The 19,752-nt window shown below is 36.2% G+C and overlaps 1 protein-coding gene across 6 annotated transcripts in view; it reads right to left on the bottom strand.

Moving 5' to 3' along the window:
• The window catches only part of elna (elastin a), a 97,347-nt gene that overhangs the window by 64,906 nt on the left and 12,689 nt on the right, over positions 1-19,752 (bottom strand). For 5 of the 6 annotated variants that reach the window (XM_077207519.1, XM_077207516.1, XM_077207518.1 and 2 more), the window contains exons 2-4: positions 17,879-17,953; positions 16,841-16,879; positions 14,582-14,662 (exon numbers count right to left, since the gene is read on the bottom strand). In XM_077207519.1, coding sequence (XP_077063634.1) covers positions 14,582-14,662; positions 16,841-16,879; positions 17,879-17,953 — 195 coding nt within the window. The remainder of the gene's footprint in view (positions 1-14,581; positions 14,663-16,840; positions 16,880-17,878; positions 17,954-19,752) is intronic. The other variant, XM_077207517.1, reaches the window with a different exon arrangement.

Here is a 19,752-nt window from a genome sequence, read left to right as displayed (position 1 = left end):
GATTGTTAGATATAAAGAAAAAGAAATGTACATATAAGGAATATGTAAGAGTGCAAAAAGTTGTTCTCTAGAGTTATTTTTCTAATTGTCTAATGAGTTTATTGAATGACTTTTATGAGATAAATGTAACATTGCTCTGAAGCTTTCTTAGTTAGAGTGATTACATGAGACATAATTAGTTTATTCATGATAGTTTATTTAGAAATTAGTAGAAAAGAAGAAAATGTATTCAGTTTAGTCTTGAACTGAGGAGCTACAGTGAGAATAGGAAGCAACACGCGAGATTAAAAAGGTCAAATTGGAATTTATTGTTTAAATTTGGTAATAAAATAGACAGTAAGTGAAATGTATTGCAATTTATTAGATGGGTGTAAAGTGTTCTGTTCACTAAAATTGACTGACTAAAAGATGGATTCTTCGAATTTAAGAAATGATATTCTCTCATAAGAAGTGATAAAAACGAGAGTTATGTTTACCTAGCCATATTCTGAATTAATTGTCATATGGATCAAGTAGAACAAAAATGCATAATAAATCAATTAGACTACTATAATAAGCAGATATTTATTATAATGCTTTGTCTGCATTAGGAGAAAAACAATTATGTGAAAAAAGTAGAATGACTTATGTTTGGTGATCAGTGTTGCACTTTTACTAAATAATATTGTGCAGGGAGGAAAATTTAGCGATTGAGTCAAGAAAAACTTAAGAGCAAAAGTTAAGGAAAACTTAATGAAAAGTTTGGAAAATGAAGGTTTTCTCAATTAGAGATGTTTTTGGAGATGCAATATTAAAAGTGGGTTATTATTCTGTTGTATACTTTGTATATTAAGATCACTAGTTGGAAAACCACGGTTAAGCGAATGGAAATGCGGAAAAAAGATAATGAAAACTAATTTGAAAGGGCAACCAAATTGATATCTACAAACCCTGGATGTTGATTCCAGTAAATGAGGAATTGAGGACGAAGAAGATGATTGATGAGCCAGACCCTAGAGGATATCTACACCGCAAGAAAACTTTCAATAGTATAAGAGACTTTTATGTTTGATATACTCTACATAACTGTGACAATAACATGCAATGCAAGAACAAATGTATACACACACTTATAACAATGTTTAAGTTTGTCTGACTAGGGAGAACTCGATTCTTTTACTTTTTCCATTAAACAAAAAAAGAAAGAACAACTAAAATAAATAAAAATGTATGGAAGAAGATGTTTGGCTCGAGTGCTCCTCCGGAGTGTGGTGGCTTAATCCAGTAATTGGAAAGGAGAATGAGTGACTCAGTTGGGTCACTAGGTAGCATAACTGAGGGAGCTGGATTTTGAAACTACACTCTGGAAAAAAGATAGTGAATGTGAGGCTTAATAAGCCTCAGAGGAGTGAATGTAGAAGATTTTATTATTTAGAAAACAAGTAATTTTGCTATATATTTGGACACAATTATTTCTTCTGTCTGTGACTTTGGATTTCCTCTGTGTATGTGAAAGACCTTGAATGGAATGTTGTTTGCTGCAGAAAATTCTATTCTGAGAAGTCACATGGTAAAAGACCTTTACCCAAAACTATCTATAGGGTGTGTTACCTTCTATGGGAGAAGATGTATGTATATAACTCTGAACCAAAATGTACTCGGGAGCGCACTGGAAGGCCAGAGGGCCAGAGAGCGTTAGAGCGCCGTTCTATGGAACGGGACGGCGTTCGAAAATAAAGTCTAATTATTTCTGGCATCAAAGATCTCTGCAAAGTTATTTTTCAGAAAGATTGAAAACCACAACAATCTGACTCTCTAAGTGAGTTCAGTGATTCAGGTCAAATGATGATAATGTCAGAACATACCCAACACCACCTGATCACCTTTTGTCTTTGTTCATTTGGCAGATATAACTCAGTTACAGCAGCCAAACTAAATCTAATGTTAATAGTTTAAGGGTCAAGAGCCCGACTAATGCTTTCTGTACACCTAAAGACTTTGAAAAGATTTAGAAAATACTTTATAAGATTATCAGCTCACATCTAAAGACTTGGGTTCACAGTTTTTAGTCTCAGTCTAAAGACTTGCGATAATATCAAACATGTTTGATATGAAAGACTAGAGAAAGGCTGGCATAAATCGGGTCGCCGACTGCAGATTATCACCTCACATTTAACAATCGAGACGACGGGAGCGCGCCGAGACTCCAGTAAGATTCCTAAAGACTGCCGGTCTTTAGTCTGGGACCGTGAAAATCCTTTGGTGTACGCCCGGCATAAAGCAAACACTGATCATCAAAAGGGGGCTTAAAAAAATTGATTTTCTCCTTTGGTGATTCTGCTTGTTAAATTCAGGTGTCTTCAATAATGGTCAATCATCACTCAATAAATCACTTAATTAGCTCATTAACTTTAACATTCTTGAGTGTTAATTTAACACTCATATTTTAACACTTTAAGGGGGCTTTCACACTGGCAGTTTAGTTCGGAACGGGGCACGGTTCGCATGAAAAATCGCTAATGTGAACCCTGTCATGGGACCCGGGTGCGCACTGGGGTACCGAACCCGAGACTACCTGGAGGAGGTGGTCTGAGTTCGGTTGCTCCCGAACCGTGCTGCGATTCGCGTGTATGTGAAAACTACACGGACTCGGGTGCGCACTTGTTCAGGAAATAAAGTATCCTGCGCATGCGTTTTAGTCGATTATGATGTATTTAGTTAAATAAAACACACGTAAGGGATGAAGATTTACCCTGGATACGAGCAAGAGTGAGTCTGCAGTGTATTCGCGCATAGTGCGTGCAATCAGGGCAACAAATTAATGGAAATCCACTGTCTCCTCAAAAGAGTCCATTTGCAAGCAGCGGAAAAACAGCTTATACGAAACACACACACACACACACACACACACACACAGTTAACCTGGGTTGTTTACTCAGCTATGAATAATGGCACCAAATTAATAAAAAACAGAATATATTGACCGCGTCGTGTTTTCTGTCATGCGCCGTGCACGTTTGCAATGACGTAAGATGCACGCAAACGCACCAGAGTTCGATAGAATCAAGTTGAGTGTGAAACCAGACCAACGCTGCGGGGGGCGCCGGGAACAAACGCGCTCGGGCTCGGACCGCAGCAAACGAGCCCAGTGGAAAAGCCCCCTAACACTCTTGAGTCTGCAGCTAAGTAAACTCGCAGGAGAGTTAATTTAACACTGGAGTTTTTGCTGTGCACATCTTCCAATTACATTAATCCACATTGCCGCCGAAAGCTTTAGGCTAACCTGTCTGAAAGTTGCCACCATGGTGAGGGATAAACATGCGTTCCAGTGCTGGAAATAGCTATGCAAAGATTTGATTTTAAAAACAGTGAATTAAACTATTTCTTATTATGATTTTAAATCTGTATTTAACCTCAGAATGATCTCAAAGTAAAAAGAAGTGCTGATTTTGTGGTAGCTGTGGTCTAAAATTCAATTATTATAATCTTAATTCAAGTGATGAAGGATTTTGAAATTCTGACAGTAATCAGTGTTAAGTAGTACTTTAAGGTTAACCCTGCCTGGTTTAAATGTTTGAAAATGATTAACCGTCAAAAAAAAAATGTGTTAGAAATTTAAAAATGTCATAAAATGAAATCAGTTACATTAATAAAGTAATTGAAATGTCACACTACTTATCACATTTTAAACAAGGTAACTTGTTTCCAAAGTAACTTTCCCAACACTGAACACAATTAACTCCAATAAGCTCCGCGAAGCGAGAGAGAGTGGCTGACCAAGGATGGTCCACATGCAAGCCAATCCTATGATCAGCCAATCATTCGTTCAAGTGCTTTTAAACCATTCCAGCGTGATAAGACGCTAAAGATAACTTAATTCATACAGGCATGAAATGGTTTCTGGAACAAGAAAACATTTATGGTTGTGGTTTCCTATTGGTGAATCTCATGTGAGTGACAAATTGCCCCTCGCTTGCAGCAGTAAACACATCATCAAAGAAGAGAAGAGATGTGACTGCAAGATTGAGGGAATGTTCATTTGATTCAAGATTATGATGGCGCATGAATTTAAAATAATAATAATGCACACAGATAAATAATTTAGAAAAAACACAGCAACATTCCATTAAGAAAATATGAGTTTTTATTTCATGGTGACTTTAATGTTAATCATAGAGCCAAGGAAAAAAAGAAAATCACTCACTGCTCTTGACTGAATGAATTTTGTAGCTTTAATAAGGTTTCATCCAAAGTTAATTTATACAGAGAAAATTATGCTGTGTTGTTTTACATTTGATTTAGTATCAGTTTCTGTAACAACTTTTTTTAGTACTTCTTACCTGAAAGAAATACTTTGTTCTTTGTTGTATTGTGTTTATTTTTGCAATTGCTTGTAATTTGTTTATTTTATTTTATTACTGCTGGTATTTTATTACTGCTGGCAGTGGTTCAGTGGTTCATGTAGGTTGTCTACAAACCGAAAGGTTGGTGGTTCGATCCCCGGTTCCACCTGACCAAGTGTCGAGGTGTCCATGAGCAAGACACCTAAGCCCGGCTGCTCCCGACGAGCTGGATGGCGCCTTGCATGGCTGACACCGCCGTCGGTTTATGAATGAGTGCGTGAATGGGTGAATGTGAGGCAATTTGTAAAGCGCTTTGGTGGCCATTGGGTCTGTGAAAGCGCTATATAAATGCAGTCCATTTACCATTTAACATCAATATGACATCAAACAATATGTCAAAATGACGTCACGAAATAGGTCAAAAATGAAAGTCATATTGATGTCAAAGTGTCGATGTCAAGATTTTGACCTCTGCTGATGTGATTAATTGAGTGATGATTGGCCACTATTGAAGCCACCTGATGTTAACAAGCAGAATCACTGAAGGAGAAAATAAAATTTTTAAGCCACCATTTTGGGGATCAGTGTTTGCTTTATTTGGGGTCTTGACTCCTAAACTATTAATACTTCAATTTTGTTTGGCTGAATGTCACTGCCAGATGAACATTGAGAAAAGGTGATCAGGTGGTGTTGGTTGTGTTTTAACATAATCATCACCTGACCTAAATCACTAAAATCATTTAGAGTGTCTTTATCTTGTTAATTACAGCAACATTGTGATTCTATAGCAAACAACTATCAGCATTTTCAATATAATTCAAAATATTTCTCAAAAGCTGTTCTGATCAGAAGACTTTGAAAAATTATTTTAATTAGACACACTGACATCAATAATCAGCCTGTGAATCTCAACAATGGTGACAGTATTAAGTTGCAGTGAATTCTGGGCGCCACCAATCAAAACTCATTCATGGCTCCCATCATGCATTGCGGTATGAATAAATTATGATCTGATTTATTTTAGTAATTTCCTTTTCCTAATTGAATATTCTGTTTGTCACCATTGTTGAGATTCATAAACTGATTCTAGATGTCTGTGTGTGCCTAAAATACATAACTGTTTTATCACAACAACTTTTAGGAAATCCTTTGGATTAAATTGTTGGATTAAATTCAGGATCATATGTCATAGAATACAATGATGCTGTTATCAATATAAATCTAAGTCAGAAGTTAGGCTGTAAATGAGTTCAGTGATTCAGGTTAAATGATGATTATGTTAAATCATAACCAACACCATTGGATAACCATTACTCTTTGTTCATCTGTTCACCACTCAGTTTCAGCAGCCAAACAAACTTTAAAGTCAGAATCTTTAGGGTCAAGAGCCCAACTAAAGACAACATTGATCACCAAAATGGTAACTAAAAATTGTGATTTTCTTCTTCAGTGATTCTGCTTGTTAATATCAGGTGGCTTCAATATTGGCCAATCATCACTCAATTAATCACATCAGCAGAGGTCAAAATCTTGACATCAAATTGACATTGACACTTTGACGTCAATATGACTTTCATTTTTGACATATTTCGTGACGTCATTTTGACATAATGTTTGATGTCATATTGATGCTAAATTGACATCATATGCCCACTGGGAAATGTCCTGGCTTAATCTAAGCCCTGTCTGTGAAACCATGGCCAGATTAGTTAGGCTAATAGTTTAAGTTGTGGTGTAAAAACTGAAATCGAGAACTGTGGTATTTAAAATGTTGATGTCATGACCTTATTTATTGAAAAAAACTTTACGAAGGTTACATGGGTCAAAAACATTTTTTTTTTTTTGTAGGGCCTGTAAAAAAAAAAAATCATATACGTTGAGCCCTGCTATATTAAAAGCACAGCTTCTAAATGTAACATTTATTATGTACATTTAAATATTGCTATTATTATGTGAATATTTATTAAATGAGTTTATATGAAGATTGTTTTCAGTTCACTTGAATTGAAAGTCGTTCTATTTTGTAAAGCTTATTAAATGTTAAAAATTATTTCAATTGTACTGAAATGTTGAATGGCTATAATTACTTAATTCATTCCCAGAAATTAAAAAAAAAATATATATATATATATATATATATATATATATATATATATATATATCTTGAAATTATTAAATATAATATTCATGTCATAGGACAACATCTACATGGCACTCATCCAAAAGTATCCATGCGTGAACAGTTCATGTTTTAAGAAATGGGAAAAGCATTGTCAACAAGTCTTTGAAAATGTATTTGGGGAATAACTTTGTCTCATGAAAACATGCTGTCCCCATTACCTCCCCCCCCCCGGACCCAATAAGATCTGTTGCCTTTTTCCCTCCTTTTACTTATTGGTTATTTATTTCCATCGTCCACACTTTACACACATCTCTTCTTCTATTAATGATGCATGCATATGTTTTATGGCTGTGTGTCACTATTCAGGAAGGGAACTAAGAAGGAAAGACCTCTTGTTTTATGCTAAATCATACTCTAATAGTAGAACACTGTTAAGATGAGGAGCACATTGTTGTGAAAAGCTGTTTTGTTTTTTGGAACTGTGTTCTTCCAAAGCGGTTGCGCAAGACTGATGTAACGAAAAGTGATCTTCAGCATCTTGAAACCGTTCGACTGTGACATGGCTCAACGTTAACATACAACCGTATCATCAGGAGTGAGAATGAACTCTAAGGACTTGTTTGCAAATTTCACTTTAGGAGCATATTGTCTGCACCTGGGGACAAGCACAGGAAGTGATGCGTGGCTCCTGCGGGAGTTGGAGGATGTCAGTGTGGACTCTGCAACATGAGGATCAGCCATTATTCACAATCAGAGGCCAGAAGCGAGCAGTTTGAGGACAGGTCTGAGCCAGCTAATGAAAAGCACATGTGCTTCACAAGACTGGCTGGCTCTTCCCAGCTCATCTGCTTGGCCCACACCCTTCATTCTCTCTGCATTTACCCCTCGCTCCCTTTCAAGTCGGAAACAAACTGGCTCCTCTCACTGATACGATAGAAAAGCATGTGGAAAGCAAAACCTGACATACTTTTTCAGGGTTATGCTGTTCTGGTTTATGTACAGATCAAAACGATGTCTGGTTTTGAGATCAGGTGACTAAATAAAATGCAGCTGCCTGTTTAGCCATGGCAAAATCAATCGAATAAATTCAATGCAAAAAGTGTTGCGAGCCAAATCTTTCCTCGTCAACATCTAAGCATGATGTTTATAAGATCAAACTCACACACATGTGCAATGAAGAAAACCGCCCACAGTTTCAGGTCATGCAAGCTATGTGACAAGAAGTTGCTATTCACCCAAAATGAGCCATTTTGTCACCCATTTTGTACAGCGTTGGCAGTGGGAAGTAACAAAGAATCCTCCTTTGCTTTAGGCACTGGGACTATCTGATGGTTTCCAAAAGTTACCCTCTCCAATTTCAACAGTTCATCACAACAATGATGACAGGCTTCACAATTAGCTCGGTTTTTCAAGGCCTTGCATGAGTCAAGCTCATGACTCATATCACTCGTCTCAGCCATCATATTGCTTTAATTAAACACCAGGTATCTTTTTTCGCTGTATGTGTTCACAGGAGTCGCCGTGCATAGAGTAGATGTTTTTCAATACAGTCTCTGAAGGCTTATAAGTAATCCCAAGATTTACTATAGGTACACTGGAAATTATAAACCATGATGTCGTACTATCAGGCACTTGAATCATACACATTCTTTGCTGATGACCTTTTGATTATAGTTGCTACCCCATTATAAAACTTCTTATAGTAGAGCAGATGGCTAGGGGAAGCAAACGATCTTTCATTTACTGTATAATTTATGCTATCAACTGAAATAAATCGGTATTATAGAAGAACTATAAGTCAAATAACAAATATACAGTTGTGAACCATAAAGAACCCATTTACAGCTTTTTAATTGCCAGATGTTTTAGCCAAAGTGGGCCTAAATGCTAGAAAAGTTTTCATAGTAAATAAATGGTCAGTAAAAACAAATTGCTTTGAGAAAATTTTGATTGTCCTCTCCAGGATAAAGTAAATATTATAGGATCTTAAAGAATTGTGTGAATCGGGTCAGACAGGGGACCCATTCCACTGATGTAGAAAAGTTAGCCATGGGGTCCAGAAATCCCAGCGGCACCCCTGCATCCATCAATACTCCAAACGGCTTGTCCTATGTATGGTCTCAGGTTTAATGAACTTGTCTTTTTAAATGTACATGCACTTACATTTTTACAACTCTCTCTTTTTTTGATTATCCAATGCTCAGAGGACCAGGGATGTATGGGACATTTGAAAAACATGCATGCAATGTTCTGGCAACCTCTACCTTTAGACTGGTTAGCTGGTGAAGCTATGCATGGTTGAGCCCCTTAGTACCAACTGACCATCATTAAAGTGCCACATGCACATGAGTTCATGGGTGGAATAATCATATGGCAGGTCTTTTACTCTTTGGTCCCTGGATTACCCACCTCTGCAACTGGGAAAAGCGCAAGTTCTCCCCTGTGCAGAACAAGGAGTGCCCTTAGAACAAGTGTCCAGGCATGTTGTTGTCACAACGGATGCCTCTTGAGCTGGGGTGCTGTATGCAATGGGCACACAGCCTCTGGCTCCTGGACAGGACCTTGACTGCAGTGACATATCAATTGCCTGGAGTTGTTGGCAGTGCTGCTCACTCTGTGCCAGTTTCTGTTTCAGGGCAAGCACAGGTCCGGATGGACAACACTGCGACGGTTGTGTACATCAACCGCCAAGGCAGCGTGCGCTCACGATGCATGTCACAACTCGCCCGCCATCTCTTCCTCTGGTCAGGTCGCTCTGTGCTATTCACATTCTGGATGAGCTCTATCGTGTGACTAATGCACTCTCACGACAGCTACTGAGAGATGGAGACTCTATCGCCAGGTGGTCCAGCTGATTTAGGGTCGATTCTGGGACGTCCAAGTAGATTTTTTTTGTCATTTTTTCCACACACACCTGTGCTAAAGCGGATCTGGCGAGTATAAACCAGGCTTAACACTCTATAATGTTTTAACCCTTAAAGTTAGAGTAACATTCCTACTCCAGGGGTGGGGGGTGGAATAGAGAGTTGTCAGAGTGGAGCAAGGTTGGTGGAGTGAATGTTAATGAGCGACAGCTATCATGACACACTGGTCTCTAGTCCCACGGAGGAGCTCCGTAATGATAAAATGAGGAGGGACGACAGTGGAAGCCGAGAGTGGACCAGGCCTTGACTTTATGTTGTTGTTTTGTTTTAGTTGATGCAACAGTCATCTGTAAGAGGCCGCCACTCTACTTTGATTTTATTTTTTATTTTTTATTTTGTCTGATTAAAGTTACATTCAATGTTTGCCATTTCAATGTTACATTCAATGTTTTCCCTAATTCTTTCCTAGATTATTAACTTTGTTAAAAGTAGCACTTAATTATACAGTGCCCTTGTATGTTACATATAGTTACTATAATATTAACTTTAAATTGTGCATAATTACATGCAACTAACCCTAAACCAAACCCTTATCCTAACACTATGTAGATAATTATTATTAATCAGCACTTAAATATATAATTACACAAACCGATTTTGACAGCTCCAGGGCTTGAAAACTACAGATTATACTTCCACATTTTTGTATTCCTACCCACGGACAGTCGGATCGAGAAAGGGTTATTAACAAAACAGTTATTGTAAGACCAGGTTTATTACTGAAAATTGTATCATGCTTTGTCTACATTTTAAGAGAGCGTTATGGTAAAAATGGAAGTCTATGACAACAGCTTTCTTTCCTGTACGCGAAGGCATTTTGCATCGGGGGTTAGGCAAAACTGACAGAATGGTAGTTTCATTTAGGTTTCCCCTCCGTTTACCCTAAAACACTATGTTCATAGTCATCCAGTTTGAAATGTTGAATACAAACATGGAGGTTTTTCGGATTTTCCGTTGCGATGTTCTCTACGTATTTACAATTCGTTGCCTACAATGCACTGGACCCTTCAGTGAAAACCGAAAGCAATTCACTCCAAATAAATGTTTACTCTTTTTTACTCGAGTAAATTATTGCACTCAAGAACAATACAAGTTGACACCATTATGATTAAAAGTTTGATTATAAAGAAGTTTGAAAATTAAGAATTATTATCTACTCAAAAAAGTTTTTTGACAGTTTACCCATATCCATAGCAGACTGGTGGGAGGGGCCTTGGAAGGAAACATGCCCAGTGCATTATGGGTGTTGAAGTTTTTATACCTATTTGGCAAAAGGAGAGATAACTACATTTTTATCTGGTCAGGTAGACCCATTTAAACAAAAAATGTTTGCCTTTGTACTGTATAGACCTTGTGTAGCCCCGCCCCTTTTCAGCACTGCACTTGTTGTTTTCTGTCTTCTGGTTTATATTTCCACAGCATTAAGGTAAAATCTTACAGATTTATTTAATAAATGAACATACAAGGGTCAGGGAACATGCACAACTGGTGGTCAATAAATTAATGGGGGTTCAAATTCTGTGAAAATCTGTGTAGCTTTCTGCAGAGTTCTGCTGGCACAGGATAGGTGTACTCCTACACTGTAAAAAAATCCTAATTTTGCAGAAAATAACTGATTTTTTGGACGATAATTTTCTTTAATTTTAAATTATACTCAAACCTCTGTAAAATTACAAATAATATCTGTAAATTGAAAATTCAGATGTCATTTTAGGTATTGTGACATTAATGACAAATTCCATGGAGTAATTCACATTTTTTATACAGAAAATGTACTGTATTTTTCATACAGACCCTTTATAGTATTATATAGTATTATAACAATACGATATTCAGAAATTTTAAAAAATACATTAAACAGAAATGTTTTGATCTGGTTTATTTATTTAAGAGTATAGAGACATAAAGAATCAACATATGAATCTCAACAATCGTGACAATCAACAAAGCTTTTTTGTGATGAGTTCAGAGTTGATTTTTTTTCATTGTCACCATTGTTGCGATTCATACGCTGATTCTTGATGAGTGTGATCCTGTCAAAACATTTTAAAATGTTACATTAGACTAATACATTTTTTTAGAGTATCAGCACTACAATATTTCCTACAGCAGTATTAGCATGCAAAATTAACAACTAAGATTTAATCAGATATTAGACTTCAGGTGGTATCAATAAACTAGGCCACTACATGATGACCATCATCTGATTTGAGTTTCTATTCCTTGATTTCTACAATAACAAATATGTATCAGAGACACACAGTTAAAGCAACCAGAGAAAAAACGAAGGGTCAAGAGCCCAACTAAAGCAAACACTGATTACCAAAATGGTGACATCAAACTTAATTATTTTTAATAAAACATCAACTTCTAAACCTCTGTTAATTCCTAATAAGAATGTTAGTATGAAAGAAATAAAGTCTGGATTGTAAAAAGGGAACATGCTGAGATCTTGAGAGATGTTGGGATGTAAAGTGTTTCTGAATGGGCTGTTTTGTGTGTCAGCATTGTGCTGGAGAGTAGAGCCTGTGTTTCAGTCCAGGATGAGCAGAGAAACACTGATGATTTGCTGCATGTTGCTTTATTAAACTGATAGTAACTGTGTAGTTGCAGTATAGTCTCAATAAATCATGCATGTAGTTAACTGCAAGAGATTCAGTTTTTACAGCGAATGTGTTTGTCAGTAAAAATTCTGGAAATATATGTGAACTGTGTTTCTGTTAAAAAGTTTAATGAAGATTTCTGTAAAAAGTCTTTTGCATCTATTTAAATTAGGATATTTTACAATAATTATTTGTTTTTTGTATGGCAGCCATTTCTGACAGTCATTGGACTATTTTTATGCGGTTTCTTTACAGTGAAGGTGTTTGATCGTGATAATTCAGGAAATAGCTGTAAAATACAAATGTAAATAACATTGTTTTTCTGTAAAACATTTAAGGAAATTTTCTGTAAAAGTTTTTTGCACTTTATTGAAATCAGGATATTTTACTTTATTTGTATGGTTTTTGTTTGACAGCCATAACTGTTTTTTTTTTTTTTAAGATTTTTTTTTTTGTGTTCCCATTATCTACCATTTGAGTGAAATACAGGAACACACAGCAATGATTGATTTTGAATTGAACTGCGGGCACTGAGCACATTCAGATACTACTTTACATCCAATTTAATCTCAAATACAGTGTTTTCTGAGGATTCTGGTCATGCTAGGTCATGTGCTCCACATCAGCTATATGTGAGGCCTGGGGTCCGAATGCCGTCTGCTTTTCCTCAGATCTGTTAAGTATTTTTACCTCAAAGATGAAAAGCGAAAGATTAGACAATTTATCTCCTTCTTCACTCCAACAATCAAAGCCAAAGACAACTTCCACTGCAAAATCTGATATCGGGGAGTTTATAAGCTCTTTCAGAGTGAAAAGGTCTTTCTCATAGGAGCCAGTGAGCTGCTCCAAAGTTTATCGAGCCTGGTTACATTTGTTTAATTCCTTATCTCTCCAAACATGTCGCTGGAATCGGCGCTGCTTTAGGAAATTCAATTATACCCGAATGGGGCTAATGCACCAATAGTGCTTGGTTTGACAGAGAAAGCAACAATATTTACATTTCAGTATCAGAATGGGTCCAGTTGCACTTGGTAGGCGCCAAGATTTCCACATATTGTATTGCCTGTGTTCCAATAACATAATCAGCGCTGATGCCCCATTGTTTGAGTAGCACTGATGTAAGTTTACAACCATTTTGTCAGCTGGGCTGAAAACAATCAGGTCGCCCACTCATTTCATCAACAAAAAGAAAAAGAAAAAAAAAGATATTCTGATCATAGGTAAAAGCCAGTAGTCTATATATAAAAGTGTACTGAAGAAACGTGGCAATAGTCTTACTTATTTGAAAACATAGAATCAAGAATACTCTGATCAACTCTAGGCACTGGGACCTCGGACTAATGTTCTGTTGAGATATATTGTTTAAATTTTTGCCAATAATATGTTATATTAGGAGCTGGTGGAAACCCTCCTAAACCAGATAAGTCCACTGAGAATTACATCTCGGTGAACTGGAAAATCTTCATTTAAAGTCATTAAACAAAAAACCACCAGTTTATATATATATATATATATATATATATATATATATATATATATATATATATATATATATATATATATATATGCGGTCTGTTATCAAGAAATAACAGACCGCATACTACATTCAAATTCAACCAAGCCATGTAATAAATATATATACACTGGTGCTTGAATCAATCAATATAATTTTGGAAATATTTTGGAAATATTAATAGCAGATCTGTTAGGTTTTATTGTCACTTCCAAGTATTAATGCTTAAATATAATAAGGTACCAACATTTATTTTACACATATAATAATGTATAGTAAATACCATTCAAACATATGAGGTTATTATGTTACAAAAAATCTTACAAAATATTTATATTTCAAATAAATGCTGTTCTTTCAAACATTCTATTTATCAAAGAATCCTGGAAAATAAAATGTTTCAAGGTTTCCAAACAAATATAAAGCTATTGCACACAACTGTTTTCAACATTTATAATACTAATAAATGTTTCTTGAGCATAAACTCATATTAAACTCATATTAAACTCATATTAAACTCTGAAATCATATTATACTGATTTCTGAAGGATCATGTGACACTGAAGACTGGAGTAATGATGCTGAAAATTCAGCTTTGATCACAGGAATAAATTACATTTTGAAATATATTAACATAGAACAGAGTTTTTTAAAATGTAATATTTCATAATATTACTAATTTGACTGTATTTGTTAATCAAATAAATGCAGCGTTGATATTAACTTTTTTAAACCTTCTAAAATGTTTTCCTTACAAAATTCTACATTACAACATTTTGCAACATTACAAAATCTTGCTTTTGAATCATAGTATATAGTGTATACTATGGTATATGCATATGTTAAACTTTACTATGGTGTATTTTAAAGTGCCATGATTTAGTACCGTCATTACAACACTTACCATGGTACCACCACAGTACTTTTTTGTAAAGGCAGTGATACAAATTGCAATGACATTACTCTGACTTGCTACATTATACAATTGTTATTGCTGAAAATCTTGTTAAGTGCTTTTCTAATTAAGTGTACAGATCGGCATACTTGTAAGCGTGCAAATAATTGTCCTTGTATGAATGACCTTAAAAAGCTCTTACCAGCTCCATAACCTCCAGCCCCTAAAGCTCCTGTTTGAGCACCAGTGCCAACAGTCCCAGCAGCTCCTCCATATCCTCCTGCTGAACAAGAGAGGAGTTCATTAATATCCCTCTCGCGTTTATGAAACGCTTTATCTGTGTCCGCTCGAGTAGCATACATTACACCTTACACAGATGTGACTTCACCGACTGCCACACAGGTGAACTTTGACTTATATGGGTGTTATATGAGTAACTCTGAATGACAGCTCACTCTTACTGATATAGTGGCGCAGTAAACACACTTAACAATAACTGCCGAGTTTGAGAACTGATGATAAGACAGTGGTGGCATCAACCAGTGGTGTTTATGATGTGTAAGCTAGATTGCAATTCATGAAATACAACGCTAAGGAACATTGACATCGTTATTGCAAGGGAAAAAGATACAGTTATGTGGTTTATCGAGTTCTCCTTATATCCAACAGATATTATCTGGAATTTTAATTTAGAGAACAGAATTCAAAAAAAAATATTGTGACTGAAGAGGGTTTGGAACAAGATGCTTGTACTTCAGCCAAACTCATTCCTGAATCTGGTTCAGTGTGCTGATGCTGCTGTTGTCATGGCTGATGCCTTCATCAGTGTTGTGCCTGAGCGTTCACTGAACGATAGATCAGGAACTCGTTCATATTTTGGGAGAATGTGAACTGAACGTACTGTATTACTGCCTGATGAACGTTACTGTGAACTCGTTCATTCTGGTGTCTGTGAATGGCGCGTGGCGCGCTCTCAGTTTAACTTCGTTCAATAGGGTGCCAGATTTCTATAGAGCCTTCCAGGCGAAAACCCGGCTAAAATACACCGTAAACAGGCCTTAAAGGGATAGTTCACCCAAAAATGAAAATTCTGTCAGTAATTACTCTCCCTCATGTTGTTCAAACCCGTAAGACCTTCGTTCATCTTCTGAACACAAATATTTTTGATGAAATCTGAGAGCTGGATCACTCCTCCATACTAGTCCATAGGCTTCTAAGGGATTGAAACTTGCCGGCCCCGAAAAGTTATTAAAGACATTGTTAAAATAGTCCAAGTGACTACAGTGGCTCAATCTTAAGTTTATCAAGCGACGAGAATAGTTTTTGTGCGCAAAAACAAACAAAAATAATGAAATATTTCAAATATACAATTCTTTCTCTGTTGACCTCTAGTCAGTTAACGTAGTGTGATTGCGCAGAGCTACGTCACACGTAGGCTCACTATTGGCCGACGCTGGTCATGTGTGTGATGCGTGTGACGTACAACAACAGAAGCTTTACGCTATTACACTAGTGAACTGACTCGAGGCCCACAGAGAAGCACATGAATAGTTGAAATAAAGTCGTTATTTTTGTTTTTTTGCACACAAAAAGTATTCTCGTCGTTTGATAAACTTAAGATTGAGCAACTGTCGTCACTTGGACTATTTTAACGATGTCTGTAATAACTTTTCGGGGCCGGCAAGTTCAATCCCTCAAGAAGCCTATGGACTAGTATGGAGGAGTGATCCAGCTCTCAGATTTAATCAAAAATATCTTAATTTGTGTTCCGAAGATGAACGAAGGTCTTACGGGGTTGAACAACATGAGTGTGAGTAATTACTGACAGAATTTTCATTTTTGGGTGAACTATCCCTTTAATATGTAGCGGAAAAAACACCCAATCTGGCAACACCAGCCACCAGCGTCGCACCGCCGCATGCGTGATCAACACAAAAAGCAGCCAGGAGGATCGAATGATCATTCAAACGAGTTTTATGACAAGGTCGTGAGCATGGGAAAAATATTACATTTCTGTGCAAACTTTGCCCACCGATATAATAATTGCTGTCTGTGGTTCTATATGGGCTGTGGCAATCATTTAGGAAAACAATAGCTCGCAGCAACATATGGAAAAAAAGAACTATGTACTAGTTCAACATTTTTAAGTATGAACTATGAACTGGACTAGTTCATTTTAAAATTTGTGAACTGAACTTTGAACTAGTTCATGTAGAAAGTGAACTTTCCCAACACTGGCCTTCGTCTTGTGATTTTCATGATAATTCTACAACACTGATCAGTTGGAAAAATAATTAAAATGTGTCAGTAAATGTTAAGTTCTTAAGTACAACAAATTGATAGATTGTTCGGTTGGTTGAGTGAGTGAATAAAGTCTGAATGATGTTACACAATACAGGATTCTGGTCTCAGTGAGGGAAATCACCCTACAGTGTTCATAGTCAAAGTAAAACCATCTTACCTGCTGCTTTTGCTGCTTTGTATTGGGACGCCCCAGCACCTGTTAAAACCAGGAAGAGTTATTGGACTTTCAGTGCAGGTGAGTACATATCTTGTCAAGTGTAACCGAGAAGAAATGGTTCAACTTTACTCTCAACCTCAGACGGCACCACAAAGCATGTGAAATCCTTCTTTGGAAAACATTCAAGAGTTCGATTTTAGATGCCTAGCAGCTAGACTAGATCTTCCAGCATGAAAAATGCATTTGAGTAGTATAGCTTTTTGTATTCGAAATCCATTGTGTGAGTTCTGATTGAAATCATCATATCTTCATTTGGTATAAATGTGTTTATGGTGAGTGTTAGTGTGTGACCAGATGTGCACACCGCAGGTGTCCGGTTAGAGACATGAAGAAGCAGAATGAAAGTTATTTGATGTTTTATTTTCTCTTCAGAGCATACAGCTTCAATAAAGGTTCCACACATAGCTTGTGTGTCTCACACACACACACACACACACACACACACACACACACACACACACACACACACACACTCACACACACACACACACACACACACACACAAGAAAAATAGAGAAAATGAAACATCAAATAACTTTGATTCTGCTTCTTCATGTCTCTAACCGGACATCTGCGGTGAACTAATCACTGGCAACCCCAAAATGATTGAAATTAAACAGCTTTCTATAGTGTTGTATTGACAACTCATCAATTACTGTACATATTTACCATCGTATATTCTGCCTAATTGGATGTTTTTAAATAAACACTGACAAAAAACGACACAAGTTTTAGTGCTGGATGATATGATGATATATATAACATTGATATAAGTGATCACCCGGATTTCGTATTTATATAAAGCGTTCACAAGCAAATTTGCTTTAAGTATTTCCCTGGTGTTGAAATCAGGCTCATATAAATGTGAGGAAACACGATTCTTGCTGTGTGTCAATGTCCATGATCACTGGATCTTTGGTAAGTTGTAAGGAACACTTAGCAAAGTGGTGAGCAGATAATGGCTGTTATTGGTCATACCTGGGTAAAGTCCCGCTCCTGGTAGATATCCAGCCCCAGGTCCTCCTCCAGCTGAACCCTGAGGCACATACACCCCTGAAACAGAAAAACACCAGTTGTCAGGGTCTGTCCTAAATGTTTCCCAAGCCCGACCCTAGCTGACTTCCAAAGAGAAGAATTCAGGCGAGCGCCGTGTCTCTGAGGAAACAGAAACGGTTCTGAAAATACTGAAGACCTTGAAAATCATTTCTCTGGACATTTTTGCTGATGTCAATTACTCACAGAAATCATTCGGCCTTCAAGTGAAGTCAAAAATGTGATTGCGGTCAGATTCGAATGAACTCATTTTCCTTTCATGTGTTTCTCTTTTTCCTTTCCTTTACTGACAAAACAGGAATAAGCACTAATACAACAGAATTTGTTAGTGCGACCACGCTTAACCCTCTATGGGACTAATTGCGAAATCACAGTTAAAATAAATAAAATACTTTATATTTTACATATATTTAAGACTAAAATCATTTACCGAAATTAGTTTTCAACATCCGACCTAGGATTTTGTCATTTATAACTGACTTTGTCCTGTTAGGGTCAATCATTTTTGGCAAATTGTCGGAAACTTCACACACTTGACTCTCTGAAAAGGAGTGAAAATGAGTTAGTGTTAAAAAAAAAACATTAAACTGCTTTATTAACATTCCATTTAATCTTGCTTTATAAATAAATTACCTTACCTTATCTTACCCATACCTTGTTCTACTATATTTCATTTGGAACTCACTTGTGAAAATGTAAAAAAAGCTTGACTCGAATTCAGACGTGATTTCACTGACTGGAAAGTAGTTTTAAAAAAGCATTAAAAAACAATCGTTTCTTTCTAGGAATTCCAATTCAATAATTGTAGCACAAGTGAAAATCAACAAGACCCTTCTTTATCAGTGCAGCCCACTCTTTCCACAACAATCTATGAGTTATATTGTTCATCACTGCCATTCTGCTACTATCCTCCTTGATCTTCAACTTCTTCCTTTCTTTCTACAACCTCATTTCCTGATGCAATGCCGTCAGTATCATCAATACTTTCTGATAAAGGCACAACTTTTCCCTTTCTGTCATCTATAAAACTCACTAAGATCAACCTAAACACAGGCAACAGACTTGTATACTGCCTGCCAGTTCTGAAGAAAATATGTAACCCTAAAAGGACTTTGTCATTTATACATGACGTACAGATTTTTTGGTCATTAAGTTATTGATTTTGCTAAATATCCATAAAAAATTACCAAAAACTTTAGAAAGCCCATTTGGATAAACAATTATATGTTTTTTAAAAATTTAATTTATATATATATATATATATATATATATATATATATATATATATATATATATATATATTCTAGTCAGAGTTGGGCAAGTTACTTCCAAAGAGTAATACATTATATATTACTAGTTACTGTCATTTATAAGTAATTCGTTTTTACAATATTACTGTCTCTGAATTGTAATGTGTTACAATAAGTTTGCATTACTTTTGAGTTAGTTTGCTAAAATGTTTTTTGCTGCTGATTATACATATAGTTGAGGGCATTGTGGTTTAGCATAATGACTGTGTAGGAAGGCTTGTGGCGCAATGCAATAAGAAACAATCACTCTCAGAATCACAAAAAGTAGAAAAAAAACGACCAGTCTGGTAAATTATGGTAGAGATACCAAACACAATAGAGCTAGAGCCCATTATGCAACCAATAACCTAATGACGCACAACCTAGTTTTCTTTCATTTCTATTATTTCATCTTCTTTTAATTCAAGTAATACTATTTTACACATAATACATACTATTTTACCTGCAGAGATTTTTTCCCCTGGTGAAAACTAACACTAATCCAACACT

Source organism: Siphateles boraxobius, unplaced genomic scaffold (assembly GCF_051911475.1).
Source record: "Siphateles boraxobius isolate OS27281-9 unplaced genomic scaffold, OSU_SipBor_1 6, whole genome shotgun sequence".
Classification (NCBI taxonomy): Eukaryota; Metazoa; Chordata; class Actinopteri; order Cypriniformes; family Leuciscidae; genus Siphateles; species Siphateles boraxobius.
This window is presented reverse-complemented; position numbering and strand designations above follow the sequence as displayed.